The sequence below is a fragment of the Pseudophryne corroboree genome, chromosome 9, assembly GCF_028390025.1.
Source record: "Pseudophryne corroboree isolate aPseCor3 chromosome 9, aPseCor3.hap2, whole genome shotgun sequence".
Classification (NCBI taxonomy): domain Eukaryota; kingdom Metazoa; phylum Chordata; class Amphibia; order Anura; family Myobatrachidae; genus Pseudophryne; species Pseudophryne corroboree.
In genome coordinates, this window is record NC_086452.1 from 62102546 (window position 1) to 62119705 (window position 17160).

Here is a 17160-nt window from a genome sequence, read left to right on the forward strand (position 1 = left end):
TGTCCGAATGGACAATCAGATATGGGCTTTTTTGAGACAAACGCCGCCAATTCTGACACTCGCCTGGCCGAGGCCAGGGCCAACAGCATGGTCACTTTCCCTGTGAGATATTTCAAATCCACAGATTTGAGCGGTTTAAACCAATGTGATTTTAGGAATCCCAGAACTACGTTGAGATCCCACAGTGCCACTGGAGGCACAAAAGGGGGTTGTATATGCAGTACTCCCTTGACAAACTTCTGGACTTCAGGAACTGAAGCCAATTCTTTCTGGAAGAAAATCGACAGGGCCGAAATTTGAACCTTAATGGACCCCAATTTGAGGCCCATAGACACTCCTGTTTGCAGGAAATGCAGGAAACGACCGAGTTGAAATTTCTTCATGGGGCCTTCCTGGCCTCACACCACGCAACATATTTTCGCCACATGTGGTGATAATGTTGTGCGGTCACCTCCTTCCTGGCTTTGACCAGGGTAGGAATGACCTCTTCCGGAATGCCTTTTTCCCTTAGGATCCGGCGTTCAACCGCCATGCCGTCTAACGCAGCCGCGGTAAGTCTTGGAACAGACATGGTACTTGCTGAAGCAAGTCCCTTCTTAGCGGCAGAGGCCATGAGTCCTCTGTGAGCATCTCTTGAAGTTCCGGGTACCAAGTCCTTCTTGGCCAATCCGGAGCCACGAGTATAGTTCTTACTCCTCTACGTCTTATAATTCTCAATACCTTGGGTATGAGAAGCAGAGGAGGGAAGAAATACACCGACTGGTACACCCACGGTGTTACCAGAACGTCCACAGCTATTGCCTGAGGGTCTTTTGACCTGGCGCAATACTTGTCCAGTTTTTTGTTCAGGCGGGACGCCATCATGTCCACCTTTGGTCTTTTCCAACGGTTCACAATCATGTGGAAGACTTCCCGATGAAGTCCCCCCTCTCCCGGGTGGAGGTTGTGCCTGCTGAGGAAGTCTGCTTCCCAGTTGTCCACTCCCGGAATGAACACTGCTGACAGTGCTATCACATGATTTTCCGCCCAGCGAAAAATCCTTGCAGTTTCTGCCATTGCCCTCCTGCTTCTTGTGCCGCCCTGTCTGTTTACGTGGGCGACTGCCGTGATGTTGTCCCACTGGATCAATACCGGCTGACCTTGAAGCAGAGGTCTTGCTAAGCTTAGAGCATTGTAAATTGCCCTTAGCTCCAGTATATTTATGTGGAGAAAAATCTCCAGACTTGATCACACTCCCTGGAAACTTTTTCCCTGTGTGACTGCTCCCCAGCCTCTCAGGCTGGCCTCCGTGGTCACCAGCATCCAATCCTGAATGCCGAATCTGCGGCCCTCTAGAAGATGAGCACTCTGTAACCACCACAGGAGAGACACCCTTGTCCTTGGAGATAGAGTTATCCGCTGATGCATCTGAAAATGCGATCCGGACCATTTGTCCAGCAGATCCCACTGAAAAGTTCTTGCGTGGAATCTGCCGAATGGAATCGCTTCGTAATAAGCCACCATTTTTCCCAGGACTCTTGTGCAATGATGCACTGACACTTTTCCTGGTTTTAGGAGGTTCCTGACTAGCTCGGATAACTCCCTGGCTTTCTCCTCCGGGAGAAACACCTTTTTCTGGACTGTGTCCAGAACCATCCCTAGGAACAGCAGACGTGTCGTCGGAAACGGCTGCGATTTTGGATATTTAGAATCCACCCGTGCTGTCGTAGAACTACTTGAGATAGTGCTACTCCGACTTCCAACTGTTCTCTGGACCTTGCCCTTATCAGGAGATCGTCCAAGTAAGGGATAATTAAGACGCCTTTTCTTTGAAGAAGAATCATCATTTCGGCCATTACTTTGGTAAAGACCCGGGGTGCCGTGGACAATCCAAACGGCAGCGTCTGAAACTGATAGTGACAGTTCCGTACCACGAACCTGAGGTACCCTTGGTGAGAAGGGCAATTTGGGACAAGGAGGTAAGCATCCTTGATGTCCAGGGACACCATATAGTCCCCTTCTTTCTGGTTCGCTATCACTGCTCTGAGTGACTCCATCTTGATTTGAACCTTTGTATGTAAGTGTTCAAAGATTTCCCATTTAGAATAGGTCTCACCGAGCCGTCTGGCTTCAGTACCACAATATAGTGTGGAATAATACCCCTTTCCTTGTTGTAGGAGGGGTACTTTGATTATCACCTGCTGGGAATACAGCTTGTGAATTGTTTCCAATACTGCCTCCCTGTCGGAGGAAGACGTTGGTAAAGCAGACATCAGGAGCCTGCGAGGGGGAGACGTCTCGAATTTCCAGTCTGTACCCCTGGGATACTACTTGTAGGATCCAGGGGTCCACTTGCGAGTGAGCCCACTACGCGCTGAAACTCTTGAGACGACCCCCCACCGCACTTGAGTCCGCTTGTACGGCCCCAGCGTCATGCTGAGGACTTGGCAGAAGCTGTGGAGGGCTTCTGTTCCTGGGAATGGGCTGCCTGCTGCAGTCTTCTTCCCTTTCCTCTATCCCTGGGCAGATATGACTGGCCTTTTGCCCGCTTGCCCTTATGGGGACGAAAGGACTGAGGCTGAAAAGACGGTGTCTTTTTCTGCTGAGATGTGATTTGGGGTAAAAAAGGTGGATTTTCCAGCTGTTGCCGAGGCCACCAGGTCCGATGGACCGACCCCAAATAACTCCTCCCCTTTATACGGCAATACTTCCATGTGCCGTTTGGAATCTGCATCACCTGACCACTGTCGTGTCCATAAACATCTTCTGGCAGATATGGACATCGCACTTACTCTTGATGCCAGAGTGCAAATATCCCTCTGTGCATCTCGCATATATAGAAATGCATCCTTTAAATGCTCTATAGTCAATAAAATACTGTCCCTGTCAAGGGTATCAATATTTTCAGTCAGGGAATCCGACCAAGCCACCCCAGCGCTGCACATCCAGGCTGAGGCGATCGCTGGTCGCAGTATAACACCAGTATGTGTGTATATACCTTTTTATGGATATTTTCCAGCCTCTCAGCTGGCTCCTTGAGGGCGGCCCTATCTGGAGACGGTACCGCCACTTGTTTTGATAAGCGTGTGAGCGCCTTATCCACCCTAAAGGGTGTTTCCCAACGCGCCCTAACTTCTGGCGGGAAAGGGTATACCGCCAATAATTTTCTATCGGGGGAAACCCACGCATCATCACACACTTCATTTAATTTATCTGATTCAGGAAAAACTACAGGTAGTTTTTTCACACCCCACATAATACCCTTCTTGTGGTACTTGTAGTATCAGAAATATGTAACACCTCCTTCATTGCCCTTAACATGTAACGTGTGGCCCTAAAGGAAAATACGTTTGTTTCTTCACCGTCGACACTGGAGTCAGTGTCCGTGTCTGTGTCGACCGACTGAGGTAAATGAGCGTTTTACAGCCCCTAACGGTGTTTGAGACGCCTGGACAGGTACTAATTTGTTTGCCGGCCGTCTCATGTCGTCAACCGACCTTGCAGCGTGTTGACATTATCACGTAATTCCTTAAATAAGCCATCCATTCCGGTGTCGACTCCCTAGAGAGTGACATCACCATTTCAGGCAATTGCTCCGCCTCCTCACCAACATCGTCCTCATACATGTCGACACACACGTACCGACACACAGCACACACACAGGGAATGCTCTGATAGAGGACAGGACCCTACTAGCCCTTTGGGGAGACAGAGGGAGAGTTTGCCAGCACACACCAAAAACGCTATAATTATACAGGGACAACCTTTATATAAGTGTTTTTCCCTTATAGCATTTTAATATATATATACATATCGCCAAATAAGTGCCCCCCCTCTCTGTTTTAACCCTGTTTCTGTAGTGCAGTGCAGGGGAGAGCCTGGGAGCCTTCCCACCAGCATTTCTGTGAGGGAAAATGGCGCTGTGTGCTGAGGAGAATAGGCCCCGCCCCCTTTTCGGCGGGCTTCTTCTCCCGTTTTTCTGAGACCTGGCAGGGGTTAAATACATCCATATAGCCCCCAGGGGCTATATGTGATGTATTTTTAGCCAGAATAAGGTACTATCATTGCTGCCCAGGGCGCCCCCCCCCAGCGCCCTGCACCCTCAGTGACCGCTGCTATGAAGTGTGCTGACAACAATGGCGCACAGCTGCAGTGCTGTGCGCTACCTTATGAAGACTGAAGAGTCTTCTGCCGCCGTTTCTGGACCTTCACTTTTCGGCATCTGCAAGGGGGGTCGGCGGCGCGGCTCCGGGACGAACCCCAGGGTGAGACCTGTGTTCCGACTCCCTCTGGAGCTAATGGTGTCCAGTAGCCTAAGAAGCCAATCCATCCTGCACGCAGGTGAGTTCACTTCTCTCCCCTAAGTCCCTCGTAGCAGTGAGCCTGTTGCCAGCAGGACTCACTGAAAATAAAAAACCTAACAAACTTTTACTCTAAGCAGCTCTTTAGGAGAGCCACCTAGATTGCACCCTTCTCGGCCGGGCACAAAAATCTAACTGAGGCTTGGAGGAGGGTCATAGGGGGAGGAGCCAGTGCACACCACCTGATCCTAAAGCTTTTACTTTTGTGCCCTGTCTCCTGCGGAGCCGCTAATCCCCATGGTCCTGACGGAGTCCCCAGCATCCACTTAGGACGTCAGAGAAAAGTGTGTTTTTCGTGAATGCAATGTATCACAGGGAAGTGTGACTGGCATTCTCAGGACACTCCCAGCCCCCCTAGCCCTCTATCCAGCCCATCAGATATATCTTATGGTACAATTGTATGCCGTACGATATATTGCATGCGATTTAACATCAATCGCATGCAATATATCTTGTGCAAAAATAGCACAAAAGTACCAAATCGTATGGAATCACTCCCGGGAAGGTCCCGGGGAAGTTCAAGGGAAATTACATCCGACTCCAGCCTCAGACATATCGTTGTAGTGTATGGGGCCCTTAGTAGTAGGTGGTGAGACTGCGAAGGCTACCCGATTGCACAAGGGAAGGAAAACCATCCACTTTGCAAACTTCTAACTGCGGCACTGAAAAACACCCCGGACTTTAAAATGACTATTAGGGGGGCATCCACTTAGCCACGCGGGGAATACTGCTGGGTTTCATGCCTGGAGTTATTCGATAAAAACAGCCTTTTTCCTGCATGGTAAACACAAGGATAACGCGCACTAACCAATATATATTCGGGTGTATGGGATTCCCCATGCATTAAACCCCCAGACTGTGCCTTTTCTTGCTTTAATGCACAGGGTAAACCCCACTGATTGAATCGGCGGCCGCTCATAATTAGTCATGGACTTGTGGGGTAAAACTCCATGGTTAATTGGATCCCCCCTTAGCTCTACGTTATATTTTGAAGTTAAACCCAAAAGCCAATGCATATTAAATCTAGCCCTTAGAAATGAACCAAGGGAGATTAATGCCCCTTTCACACCGAGCCTCCGACCTGGGATACTGCTGGAGAAACCTGGGTCCTGGCTTGGTGTGAAAAGTATCAGAGAGCCGGATCATCTGTGCTTGGAGAGCGCCGGCAAAGGGACAACCCAGCAATAACATCAGGTTGGAGGGGTTTTAGCGTGAAAGGGGTATTACACAATTATTGAACAATCTGCAGTATTAGGACATGTGAAGTGTCATCCCCCCCTCCCCCAGCTATTGTTTCACAGACATTTATGCAATATTTTGTTCCTTTATAACATGGAGCAATGCGCTCACGTCCCTATGCAGTACATTCTGAAACGTCTCTTTATCAACTCACTGTACTGTTTTTCCTCTGATGAACGCATTTGCCACAAAAGTGGGTAGACTAAGCATTACACAATCTTAGTTGTTGCATTCTGATGTGCAAATTCTAGAAAAAAGCAATTACGCACAACCACAGGCATACCAGCAGTTTTACCATTTTTTAATATGAAACTGGTTCTCCTCGTCAGCTGCTGATCTAAATTAGATGTAGTGTTTTACAGCAATCTGGTGGTTGCCTTATGACTGTGCCGCACCGCATATGCAAGCAGTGGCGGTAATGAAACATTGTGCCCAGCTGCCAAGGAAACACATTGGTGACAATTTGGCCCAATGTGTTTGTGCCAAATCGCTGCATCGTAGTGTATATGACCAGCTTGTCACGAGGCCCTCTCAGCGTTCTCATTTTTCTGATTTTTTGTTCACAATTGTAAAGCGCAAAGGAATATATTATCGCTATAAGAACATTACGGAAAATGCGGCCTGCACTCAGTGCCTTTGGAAGAAGTCCAACAACCAATGCAGTGACTGTCTACCTGAGATTGTGTACTACTTTGAATGTTCTGGACAATGGTATTACTTCTACATTAATGTTTATTAATAAAATGATGGGTGTTTTTATATCGCAATAATCAATTAGTTAATCTCTGTCATTAAAAATGACATTTATAACCTACAAATGAAGACACCGATGAAGATCTAAACAGAAGTCAGATGTTACTATACCCGCACTGCACACACAGAACTAAAAGCTTGTGGGCCTAATTCAGATCTGATCGCTGCTGTGCGATTTCGCACAACGGGCGATCAGATCCGAACTGCGCATGCGGAAGCACCGCAATAAGCGGGCACGTCGGACGCCTATAACGGGTATCGGCGGTCAGCGGCGGGATGGTGCGAAGGATCCATTCGCACGGGCGTTCGCAAGGAGATTGACAGGAAAAGGCCGTTTGAGGGTGGCAACTGACTGTTTTCAGGGTGTACCCGTAAAACGCAGGCGGGCTCAAGCGTTTTCAGGGAGGGTGTCTGACGTCGGCTCCGATCAGCAGGATTCAATCACACTGGATAAGTAAGTTCTGGGCTGCGCAGAGACTGCACAAAACTGATTTTTGTGTAGCTCTGCAACAAATAGGAACGCACACTTGCACAGCGATTTTACCCTCCCCCTGTAGGCGGCGACTATCTGATCGCAGGGCAGCAGAAAACACAGCCCAGTGATCAGATCTGAATTAGGCCCAATATTCACCACAATGCCTAGTTGTGTGCTATAGTTCCGGCCATTCAGCTGCAAGGGGTGATGCAGCTGAGATGCACCCTTAGTTGCGTGTACGCATGGCTCTGGAGAATGTGTTAAAAACACATAAGATAGCCCCTACTGTTGCTCAAAAGTCCAATTATTAATACCAAGTTGTCATGATTTTGAAGTAATCTATTAGTGCCCGTTACTGTTCTTCTTACCTAGCTGCTGTTTTCAGGCCAAATGTGGGAATATCAATTCTACTGCTACAGTGGTGCACTTGCTCCTCTAGCTATTTGAGTGAAAAGCTGAGCCGAACTGTGGTTCAACAAGACTTTTGCCATCAACTACCATGTCTGTAGAACATTGGCACACTAGTGGGGGTACGGCAAGACTACAGACAACTATTTTTGGGCAAGATTGATAAAACTTGCCATAAAGCCTATGACAATGAATAGTAAACCTGGGTGGTAAACAGATACTTTTGAAGGCCTCTTGTGGCCCACTGTGGACTTATACTCACGATCGCACTGTTGAGCGTCACGGTATTGGTGTAAATGAATTCTATGACTGCCAGGAAGACGTCAGGCTGAATGTCTGCCAAGACGAAGGGGACTTGCAACTCGTGGAGGGACTGCGCTGCCTGTAGCTGATGGCTGAACATTGTATGGAATACTTTGCAGCGGCAAGCCAGGACACACCGGTGAGCGTGGATCACCCTCCGTTCCTTCCCCACCACAAACGAAACATCGCTGGAAAAGAAAAAATGCAACCGCTTTTATTTCTGTTCCACCAAAATGTCTCAGAGAACTTACTAACGTTTACACGAATACTTAGAACATGAACAACGATCACATGTTCACTATGCTTTACGTAGATCTAGAATCCTGGCATCTCTGTACATATTGCCCCACTCTTCATAACCACCAGAGACTTCACATGATTCTTATGTAGTGGGTCAAAAAAAATGTTCACAGAACAAAAATCCGATCGCCTGTTACGGCACCTATGTGTATGAATCTAACCCTCTACACATCTGCTGCATGTTCCACGGTATAGAAAATAGAGATGCTTCACCATCATAACATGGTAACAACTTAGGGGTCGCACTTATTAGCATGGGATGAAGTATTGTACTATTTATTAAGCAAATCTTGACAAAAAGCTGTGATAGCTATCACTTCACTGCCTCTTCTCATGCTGGGCGCACACAGTTACCAGAATCGTTAGGAGGGGAGGAACGTGGAGTCTGCCGGGTAGGGAACCAAAGGTCCTTCGCCAGAGATACTGCCTCCATAGGGACAAAGCAGCATCTGAAGGTGGAGGTAACCAACAGATTCATTCACCAAAGATCTAAGGGCCTATTCAGACCTGATCATAGCAGCAAAATTGTTTGCTAATGGGCAAAACCATGGGGGTCATTCTGACCTGATCGCTCGCTGCAGTTCTTCGCAGCACAGCGATCAAGTCAGAACCGCGGTGCGCCAGCGCATTGCTGACAGGCAGAGGCGGTCGCTGGGCAGGAGGGGGCGGCACGGCAGTGTTTGGCCGCCGTTTTGTGGGCGCAGTCCGGCCAATGTGGGTATGGCCGGACCGCGCAGGGGGCGAGCTGCAGCAGGTGCGTGACGTCACACACAGCCGCAGCGAGCCGGGCAGCGACGAGTAGCTCCCGGCCAGCACGCAAAAGCTGCGCTGGCCGGGAGCTACTGCTGAAGAGGAAAAGCTTCATTGCTATGTGATGCCTTTGCACTTCTGCGGGGGGAGGGGGGACAGCACTGACATGCGGGGTGGACTAGCCCTTCGCTGGGCGTCCCCCCGCATGTCTGTGTCCCTGAGCGTAGCTGTGCTAAATTTAGCAAAGCTACAATCAAGTCGGAATCACCCCCCATGTGCACTGCAGGTGGGGCAGATATAACGTGTGCAGAGAGAGTTAGATTTGGGTGGGTTATATTGTTTCAGTGCAGGGTAAATACTGGCTGCTTTATTTTTACACTGCAATTTATATTTCAGTTTGGACACACCCCACCCTCACTGATCCCTACACCCACTCTCTCTGTTACCCTCATGCACCCAAATTGAACGCTTTCCCGCACATTATATCTGCCCCACCTGTACTGCACATGGTTTTGCCTATTAGAGAACAATTTTGTTGCTGCGAACATGTCTGACCTAGGCCCTAAGCTTTTAGAGCTTAGTAAATTGCTCCAGACCCAGAGCCGTAACTAGGTGTTGGCGGATGGTGCATTGCACACAGCGCAGTGTCTGTGTGGGCGCACCATCCGCATCCACATTGATTGGCCCTAAGCTGCAGTGCTGCCCGCTGTAGTAGTGTACATTAGTAGCGCTGCGCCCGGCTCCTATATATATATATATATATATATATAAAAATCACAACAGCAGCTCTCCCCTGGCGTACTAGGTGTGTGCTAGCGGTGCATTGCACACAGCGCATGTGCACTGGGGGCGCATCCGCTAGCACACAGGAAGCGGGCAAGCAGGGTACTAGTATTTACACTGTAGGCGCCGCCGTCCCCCGTCGCTGTCAGACAAATTTTGAAACCGGAGTGCTGTGCTGCGCTCCCACCCAGCGTTTCAAGCCGGGGATGCATTCTGGGAGCGGCAGCGGGAGAACGGAGAAGAGGAGCAGCCAGCAGTGCATCTCGGCATTGGGAGTGGCCACAAACGCCGCGGCTCTGCATCCCCCCCTTCCTGGCTGCGCCCCTTAGAGAACTGCTGTGCGACCTTGAACTCGGCAGTGTCGCACACATGGCCTGCCAGAGGAAGTGTCCAGCACAGGAGCGGAGGCAGCGTGGGGTGAGTCACAGAGCGGGGTGGGGGGGAGGGGATCGGTTTACAGCTGGAAGTTGGGAACACACACTTTGCTCAGCGCAACCACAGTCCACACTGATGTCCCTCACTGTTCCTTACACCCACTCTCTGCTCCCCTCACTACTCCCTAGTCTCACCCTCAATGATCCCTACACCCACTCTCTCTGTTACACTCACTCACCCACCAACATTGCTCCCTACTCTCACCCTCACTGATCCCTACACCCACTCTCTCTGTTACCCTCACGCACCCACCAACATTCCTCCCTACTCTGCGCTCTACGCTGTCTGCTGTAATGTGTAAAAAGGGGACAGCACTGTCCAGACCACAACCTCCATTGTGACTGCAGTATTCTGTGTCCATTAAGCATTTGTTAAACTGTAAGGATAAATAAGATTTTACTCACCGGTAAATCTATTTCTCGTAGTCCGTAGTGGATGCTGGGACTCCGTAAGGACCATGGGGAATAGCGGCTCCGCAGGAGACTGGGCACAACTAAAGAAAGCTTTAGGACTACCTGGTGTGCACTGGCTCCTCCCACTATGCCCCTCCTCCAGACCTCAGTTAGGATACTGTGCCCGGAAGAGCTGACACAATAAGGAAGGATTTTGAATCCCGGGTAAGACTCATACCAGCCACACCAATCACACCGTATAACTCGTGATACTATACCCAGTTAACAGTATGAAATATAACTGAGCCACTCAACAGATGGCTCAACAATAACCCTTTAGTTAACAATAACTATATACAAGTATTGCAGACAATCCGCACTTAGGATGGGCGCCCAGCATCCACTACGGACTACGAGAAATAGATTTACCGGTGAGTAAAATCTTATTTTCTCTGACATCCTAAGTGGATGCTGGGACTCCGTAAGGACCATGGGGATTATACCAAAGCTCCCAAACGGGCGGTAGAGTGCGGATGACTCTGCAGCACCGAATGAGCAAACTCAAGGTCCTCCTCAGCCAGGGTATCAAATTTGTAGAATTTTGTAAAAGTGTTAGACCCTGACCAAGTAGCAGCTCGGCAAAGTTGTAAAGCCGAGTCCCCTCGGGCGGCCGCCCAAGAAGAGCCCAACTTCCTCGTGGAATGGGCTTTTACAGATTTAGGATGCGGCAGTCCAGCCGCAGAATGCGCAAGCTGAATTGTGCTACAGATCCAGCGAGCCATAGTCTGCTTCGAATCAGGAGCACCCAGCTTGTTGGGTGCATACAGGATTACTAGCGAGTCAGTTTTCCTGACTCCAGCCGTCCTGGAAACATATATTTTCAAGGCCCTGACTACGTCCAGTAACTTGGAATCCTCCAAGTCCCTAGTAGCCGCAGGCACCACAACAGGTTAGTTCAAATGAAAAGCTGATACCACCTTAGGGAGAAACTGGGGACGAATCCTCAATTCTGCCCTATCCCTATGGAAAATCAGATAAGGGCTTTTACATGACAAAGCCGCCAATTCTGACACACGCCTGGCCTAAGCCAAGGCCAACCGCATGACCACTTTCCCCGTGAGATATTTCAAATCCACGGTTTTAAGTGGCTCAAACCAATGTGACTTTAGGAAACCCAACACCACGTTGAGATCCCAAGGTGCAACTGGAGGCACAAAAAAGGGGCTGAATATGCAACACTCCCTTAACAAATGTCTAAACTTCAGGCAGTGAAGTCAGTTCTTTCTGGAAGAAAATCGACAGAGCCGAAATCTGGACCTTAATGGAACCCAATTTTAGGCCCATAGTCACCCCTGACTGTAGGAAGTGCAGAAATCGACCCAGCTGAAATTCCTCCGTTGGGCCTTCCTGGCCTCACACCAAGCAACATATTTCCGCCATATGCGGTGATAATGTTTTGCGGTTACATCTTTCCTGGCTTTAATCAGCATAGGAATGACTTCCTCCGGAATGCCCTTTTCTTTTAGGATCCGGTGTTCAACCGCCATGCCGTCAACGCAGCCGCGGTAAGTCTTGGAACAGACAGGGCCCCTGCTGCAGCAGGTCCTGTCTGAGCAGCAGTGGCCATGGGTCCTCTGAGATCATTTCTTGAAGTTCTGTGTACCAAGCTCTTCTTGGCCAATCTGGAACCACGAGTATAGTTCTTACTCCACTCCTTCTTATTATTCTCAGTACCTTGGGTATGAGAGGCAGAGGAGGGAACACATAAACCGACTGGTACCCCCACGGTGTCACTAGAGCGTCCACAGCTATCGCCTAAGGGTCCCTTGACCTGGCGCAATACCTTTTTAGCTTTTTGTTTAGGCGGGACGCCATCATGTCCACCTGTGGTTTTTCCCAACGGTTGACCAGCATTCGGAAAACTTCTGGATGAAGTCCCCATTCTCCCGGGTGGAGGTCGTGCCTGCTGAGGAAGTCTGCTTCCCAGTTGTCCACTCCCGGAATGAACACTGCTGACAGTGCTAACACGTGATTTTCCGCCCATTGGAGAATCCTTGTGGCTTCTGCCATCGCCACCCTGCTTCTTGTGCCGCCCTGTCGGTTTACATGGGCGACCGCCGTGATGTTGTCTGACTGAATCAGTACCGGCTGATTTTGAAGCAGGGGTCTTGCTAGACTTAGGGCATTGTAAATGGCCCTCAGTTCCAGAATATTTATGTGTAGGGAAATCTCCTGGTTTGACCATAGTCCCTGGAAGTTTCTTCCCTGTGTGACTGCCCCCCAGCCTCGAAGGCTGGCATCCGTGGTCACCAGGACCCAGTCCTGTATGCCGAATCTGCGGCCCTCTTGAAGATGAGCACTCTGCAGCCACCACAGCAGAGACACCCTGGTCCTTGGAGACAGGGTTATCAGCCGATGCATCTGAAGATGCGATCCGGACCACTTGTCCAACAGGTCCCACTGAAAGGTTCTTGCATGGAACCTGCCGAATGGAATTGCTTCGTAGGAAGCTACCATTTTTCCCAGGACTCGTGTGCAATGATGCACTGACACCTGTTTTGGTTTCAGGAGGCCTGTGACTAGAGATGGCAGCTCCTTGCTTTCTCCTCCGGGAGAAACGCTTTTTTCTGGTCTGTGTCCAGAACCATTCCCAGGAACAGTAGACGTGTCGTAGGGACCAGCTGTGACTTTGGAATATTTAGAATCCAACCGTGCTGTTGTAGCACTTCCCGAGATAGTGCTACCCTGACCAACATCTGCTCCCTGGACCTCGCCTTTATCAGGAGATCGTCCAAGTATGGGATAATTAAAACTCCCCTTTTTCAAAGGAGTATCATCATTTCGGCTATTACCTTGGAATTGGTAATGATAATCCTGTACCACAAATCTGAGGTACTCCTGGTGAGGATGGTAAACGGGGACATGCAGGTAAGCATCCTTGATGTCCAGAGATACCATGTAATCTCCCTCGTCCAGGCTTGCAATAACCGCCCTGAGCGATTCCATCTTGAACTTGAATTTTTTCATATATGTGTTCAAGGAATTCAAATTTGAAATGGGTCTCACCGAACCGTTCGGTTTCGGTACCACAAACATTGTGGAATAGTAACCCCGGCCTTGTTGGAGGAGGGGTACCTTGATTATCACCTGCTGGAAGTACAGCTTGTGAATTGACACCAGTACTACCTTCCCTCTCTCCGAGGGTAGCAGGCAAGGCTGATTTGAGGTAACGGCAAGGGGGAGTCGCCTCGAACTCCAGCTTGTATCCCTGTGATACTACTTGCAGAACCCAGGGATCTACCTGTGAGCGAGCCCACTGGTCGCTGAAGTTCCCGAGACGCGCCCCCACCGCACCTGGCTCCACCTGTGGAGCCCCAGCGTCATGCGAGGGAAGATTTTTGATCCTGGGAACTGGCTGTCTGGTGCAGCTTTTCCCTCTTCCCTTGTCTCTGTGCAGAAAGGAAGCGCCTTTGACCCGCTTGCTTTTCTGAAGCCGAAAGGACTGTACCTGATAATACAGTGTTTTCTTAGGCTGTGAGGAAACCGGAGGTAAAAAAATTTCTTCCCAGCTGTTGCTGTGGATACGAGGTCCCAAAGACCATCCCCAAACAATTCCTCACCCTTATAAGGCAAAATCTCCATGTGCCTTTTAAAGTCAGCATCACCTGTCCACTGCCGGGTCCCTAATACCCTCCTGGCAGAATGGACATTGCATTAATTCTGGAGGAGTTGACACTGTCGGTTAATACCTTCCACCTATCCATCCACTCTGGTGTCGGCCCCACAGGGGGCGACATCACATTTATCGGCATCTGCTCCGCCTCCACATAACCTTTCTCCTCAAGCATGTCGACACAGCCGTAGCGACACACCGCACACACACAGGGAATGCTCTGACTGAGGACAGGACCCCACAAAGTCCTTTGGGGAGACAGAGAGAGAGAGTATGCCAGCACACACCACAGCGCTATATAACACAGGGATTAACACTATAACTGAGTGATTTTTCCCAATAGCTGCTTGTATACACAATATTGCGCCTAAATTTAGTGCCCCCCCCCCTCTCTTTTTAACCCTTTGAGCCTGAAAACTACAGGGGAGAGCCTGGGGAGCTTTCTTCCAGCTGCACTGTGAAGTGAAAATGGCGCCAGTGTGCTGAGGGAGATAGCCCCGCCCCTTTTTCGGCGGACTTCTCCCGCTTTTTTATGGAATTCTGGCAGGGGTATTTTTCACATATATAGCCTCTGGGACTGTATATTGTGATTTTTTAGCCAGCCAAGGTGTTAATATTGCTGCTCAGGGCGCCCCTTCCCAGCGCACTGCACCCATCAGTGACCGGAGTGTGAGGTGTGCATTAGGAGCAATGGCGCACAGCTGCACTGCTGTGCGCTACCTTGTTGAAGACCGAAGTCTTCTGCCGCCGATTTTCCGGAACAACTTCTTGCTTCTGGCTCTGTAAGGGGGATGGCGGCGCGACTCCGGGACCGAACGATCGAGGTCGGGTCCTGTGTTCGATCCCTCTGGAGCTAATGGTGTCCAGTAGCCTAAGAAGCCCAAGCTAGCTGCAAGCAGGTAGGTTCGCTTCTTCTCCCCTTAGTCCCTCGTAGCAGTGAGTCTGTTGCCAGCAGATTTCACTGAAAATAAAAAACCTAAAATTATACTTTCTTTTCTAGGAGCTCAGGAGAGCCCCTAGTGTGCATCCAGCTCAGCCGGGCACAAGATTCTAACTGAGGTCTGGAGGAGGGTCATAGTGGGAGGAGCCAGTGCACACCAGGTAGTCCTAAAGCTTTCTTTAGTTGTGCCCAGTCTCCTGCGGAGCCGCTATTCCCCATGGTCCTTACGGAGTCCCAGCATCCACTTAGGACGTCAGAGAAATTATATTTTTATACATTGTACAACCTATCAGCATTATCAATAGAAGACGTCCATTGGTAAGAAATCCCTTCACTTCATCTTTTTTTTTTTTTATATAATTCACTACCTGAACAGCTTAGGTTCCTCTTCTCTGTCCCCCCTGCACCTGAACAACAAGGAACCAGAAATGGATCACTAGAAGGGAGGACCCAATATGCAAAGTACAATACAGCCTTGTGATTGCCCCTTTAAAAAAACGTCCTAGATCGTCCGGCAGCCCGCACCTCCGGCGATCTTGGACCCCATCACATCTTGCCCATAATATCTAACATCTTTCTGGGGATTTGGGACCCTATTCAGAGTCGGCCACACACATCGGCAAACTGCACGTGCGCAGTGGCTGCATCGCGCCTGCTTGGTCATGCACATTGAAGTCACATCCCTGAAGGATGATTGACAGCGGTGGGTGTTGGGTAGGCATCAACATGTCATTTCGGGTGCATGGCTGGCAAAACGGGGGGCGTGGTGGGAGCAGTCTTGGGGCGGCGGTGTGACATCAAATGTAGCCCCCAGCATGTGAGTAGATGGGCGCATAGCTTGCTGTGGAAGCAAGATCTGCATCCATCTCTGAACAACGTCCTCGTGTGGTTTAAAATATTGTATGCAGTGAAGGCTTTTCCTCAGAATTATCACTCTAAATCAGAGGTACCCAAACTGTGTGCCGTGGCTCCCTGGGGTGCCTCGGGACACTTGCAGGGGTGCCCTGGGTTGGTGCTCCAGGACCAATTCAAATATTAATGGTCAATATCATAGGCAAAACCAGTGCTGGTGGCTCCAGTCTCCTATATAATAGCCCAGATCTGTGACTTTGTGATTCATTTGCTAACGCTGGGCGGAGTCACAACACTGGGCGGAGTTAGTCAAATGAGTCACAGATCTGGCCAAATCTACAGGAGACTTGGAGCAGGAGCAGATAGTATGGGCATGGCACAGGCAGGGGTGCATACCTCCCAGCTTTCTTCAGGAGCTTTCTTCAGGCAGAAGGAGGGACACACAATCGGCGAAAAGGGGGCGTGGCTTAACGGGAGGGTCCCCGTTTTCGTCAGTGAGGGAGCATGCCCAGCACTCTGTGAGCTGCTGGCATGACCCCAGGGGCTGATTATGAGTCCAGGGGGCCCAGTGCACCTGAGACAGGGGAGCCCTATCTCATTGCTGAGCCTGCTGTGGGGTTGGGGGGCGTGGCCTAATCGCGGCACACGAGGCCACGCCCCCTTATGCAAATTCATGTTGTTGTTTTTTAAATGGGATTTTGGCCCCTCAGTTAGGGCTAAATACAGAGGAGGTGGTCGCTCCCCCCTACACACCCGCACAGGCAGAAGAAAGCAGGGAGACTGCTGCCTCCCTGCAACACCACAGACCTGCCAACACGTAGCAGCGTGTGCTGACTGTAGGACAATGCTGCTGCTGTTGCTGGCAGGACGGGGGAGCTTCTGTGCTGGGACAGAGATACTCCAGCCGGGGGGCCCCTAAAACTGTGGGTCCAACAGTACGTACCCCCTGCCCCCCCCCCCCCTTAATTCAGCTCTGCTGCTGGAACCCCCCCTTAATCCGTACCCCCTGATGCCCCCTCTCCCTCCACTATTCACCGCTGCTCTGCTAAGCAGAACAGCGAGTACAGGAGCTTCACAACTGCCCCGCCCCCCCCACCGCGGGACACTGCGACCCGCGGGTGGGACAGCGGGACAGACCACAAAAAATGGGACTGTCCCACGAAAATCGGGACAGTTGGGAGGTATGGGGGTGTGTGAGGGGGTATGCCGTACAGACAGACGGGCACCGGCTCACTGTGTGCTTGACCCCCCACATCAGGACACTCAGCAGGGTCTCTCTGGCGCGGAGGAGCGTCACTTTCTGGCACACTCCACGCTTCTTAGCTGCAGTTTTGTGGGGCACCTGCCGCTGTGCAGGTTCCGTACTGCCTCTGTTATCTCCAGCCCCGGCAACCCCACCGCTAGCTGTAGCGCTGCTGCCTGCAGTGAGGTGCACCCAGCTCCTTCACACACTTTAGCCGGCGGGTAGCGCTGCAGAAGTCCGAGCTGCTTGCAGGCTCCGACCCCCTCCTCCCTCC

General features: G+C 50.5%; 1 protein-coding gene across 4 annotated transcripts in view; it reads right to left on the reverse strand.

Annotated features, from left to right (window-relative positions):
• BTBD19 (BTB domain containing 19) overlaps nt 1-17160 on the reverse strand; it is a 134852-nt gene that overhangs the window by 51581 nt on the left and 66111 nt on the right. For all 4 annotated transcript variants that reach the window (XM_063939448.1, XM_063939445.1, XM_063939446.1 and 1 more), the window contains exon 2: nt 7478-7706. In XM_063939448.1, coding sequence (XP_063795518.1) covers nt 7478-7706 — 229 coding nt within the window. The remainder of the gene's footprint in view (nt 1-7477; nt 7707-17160) is intronic.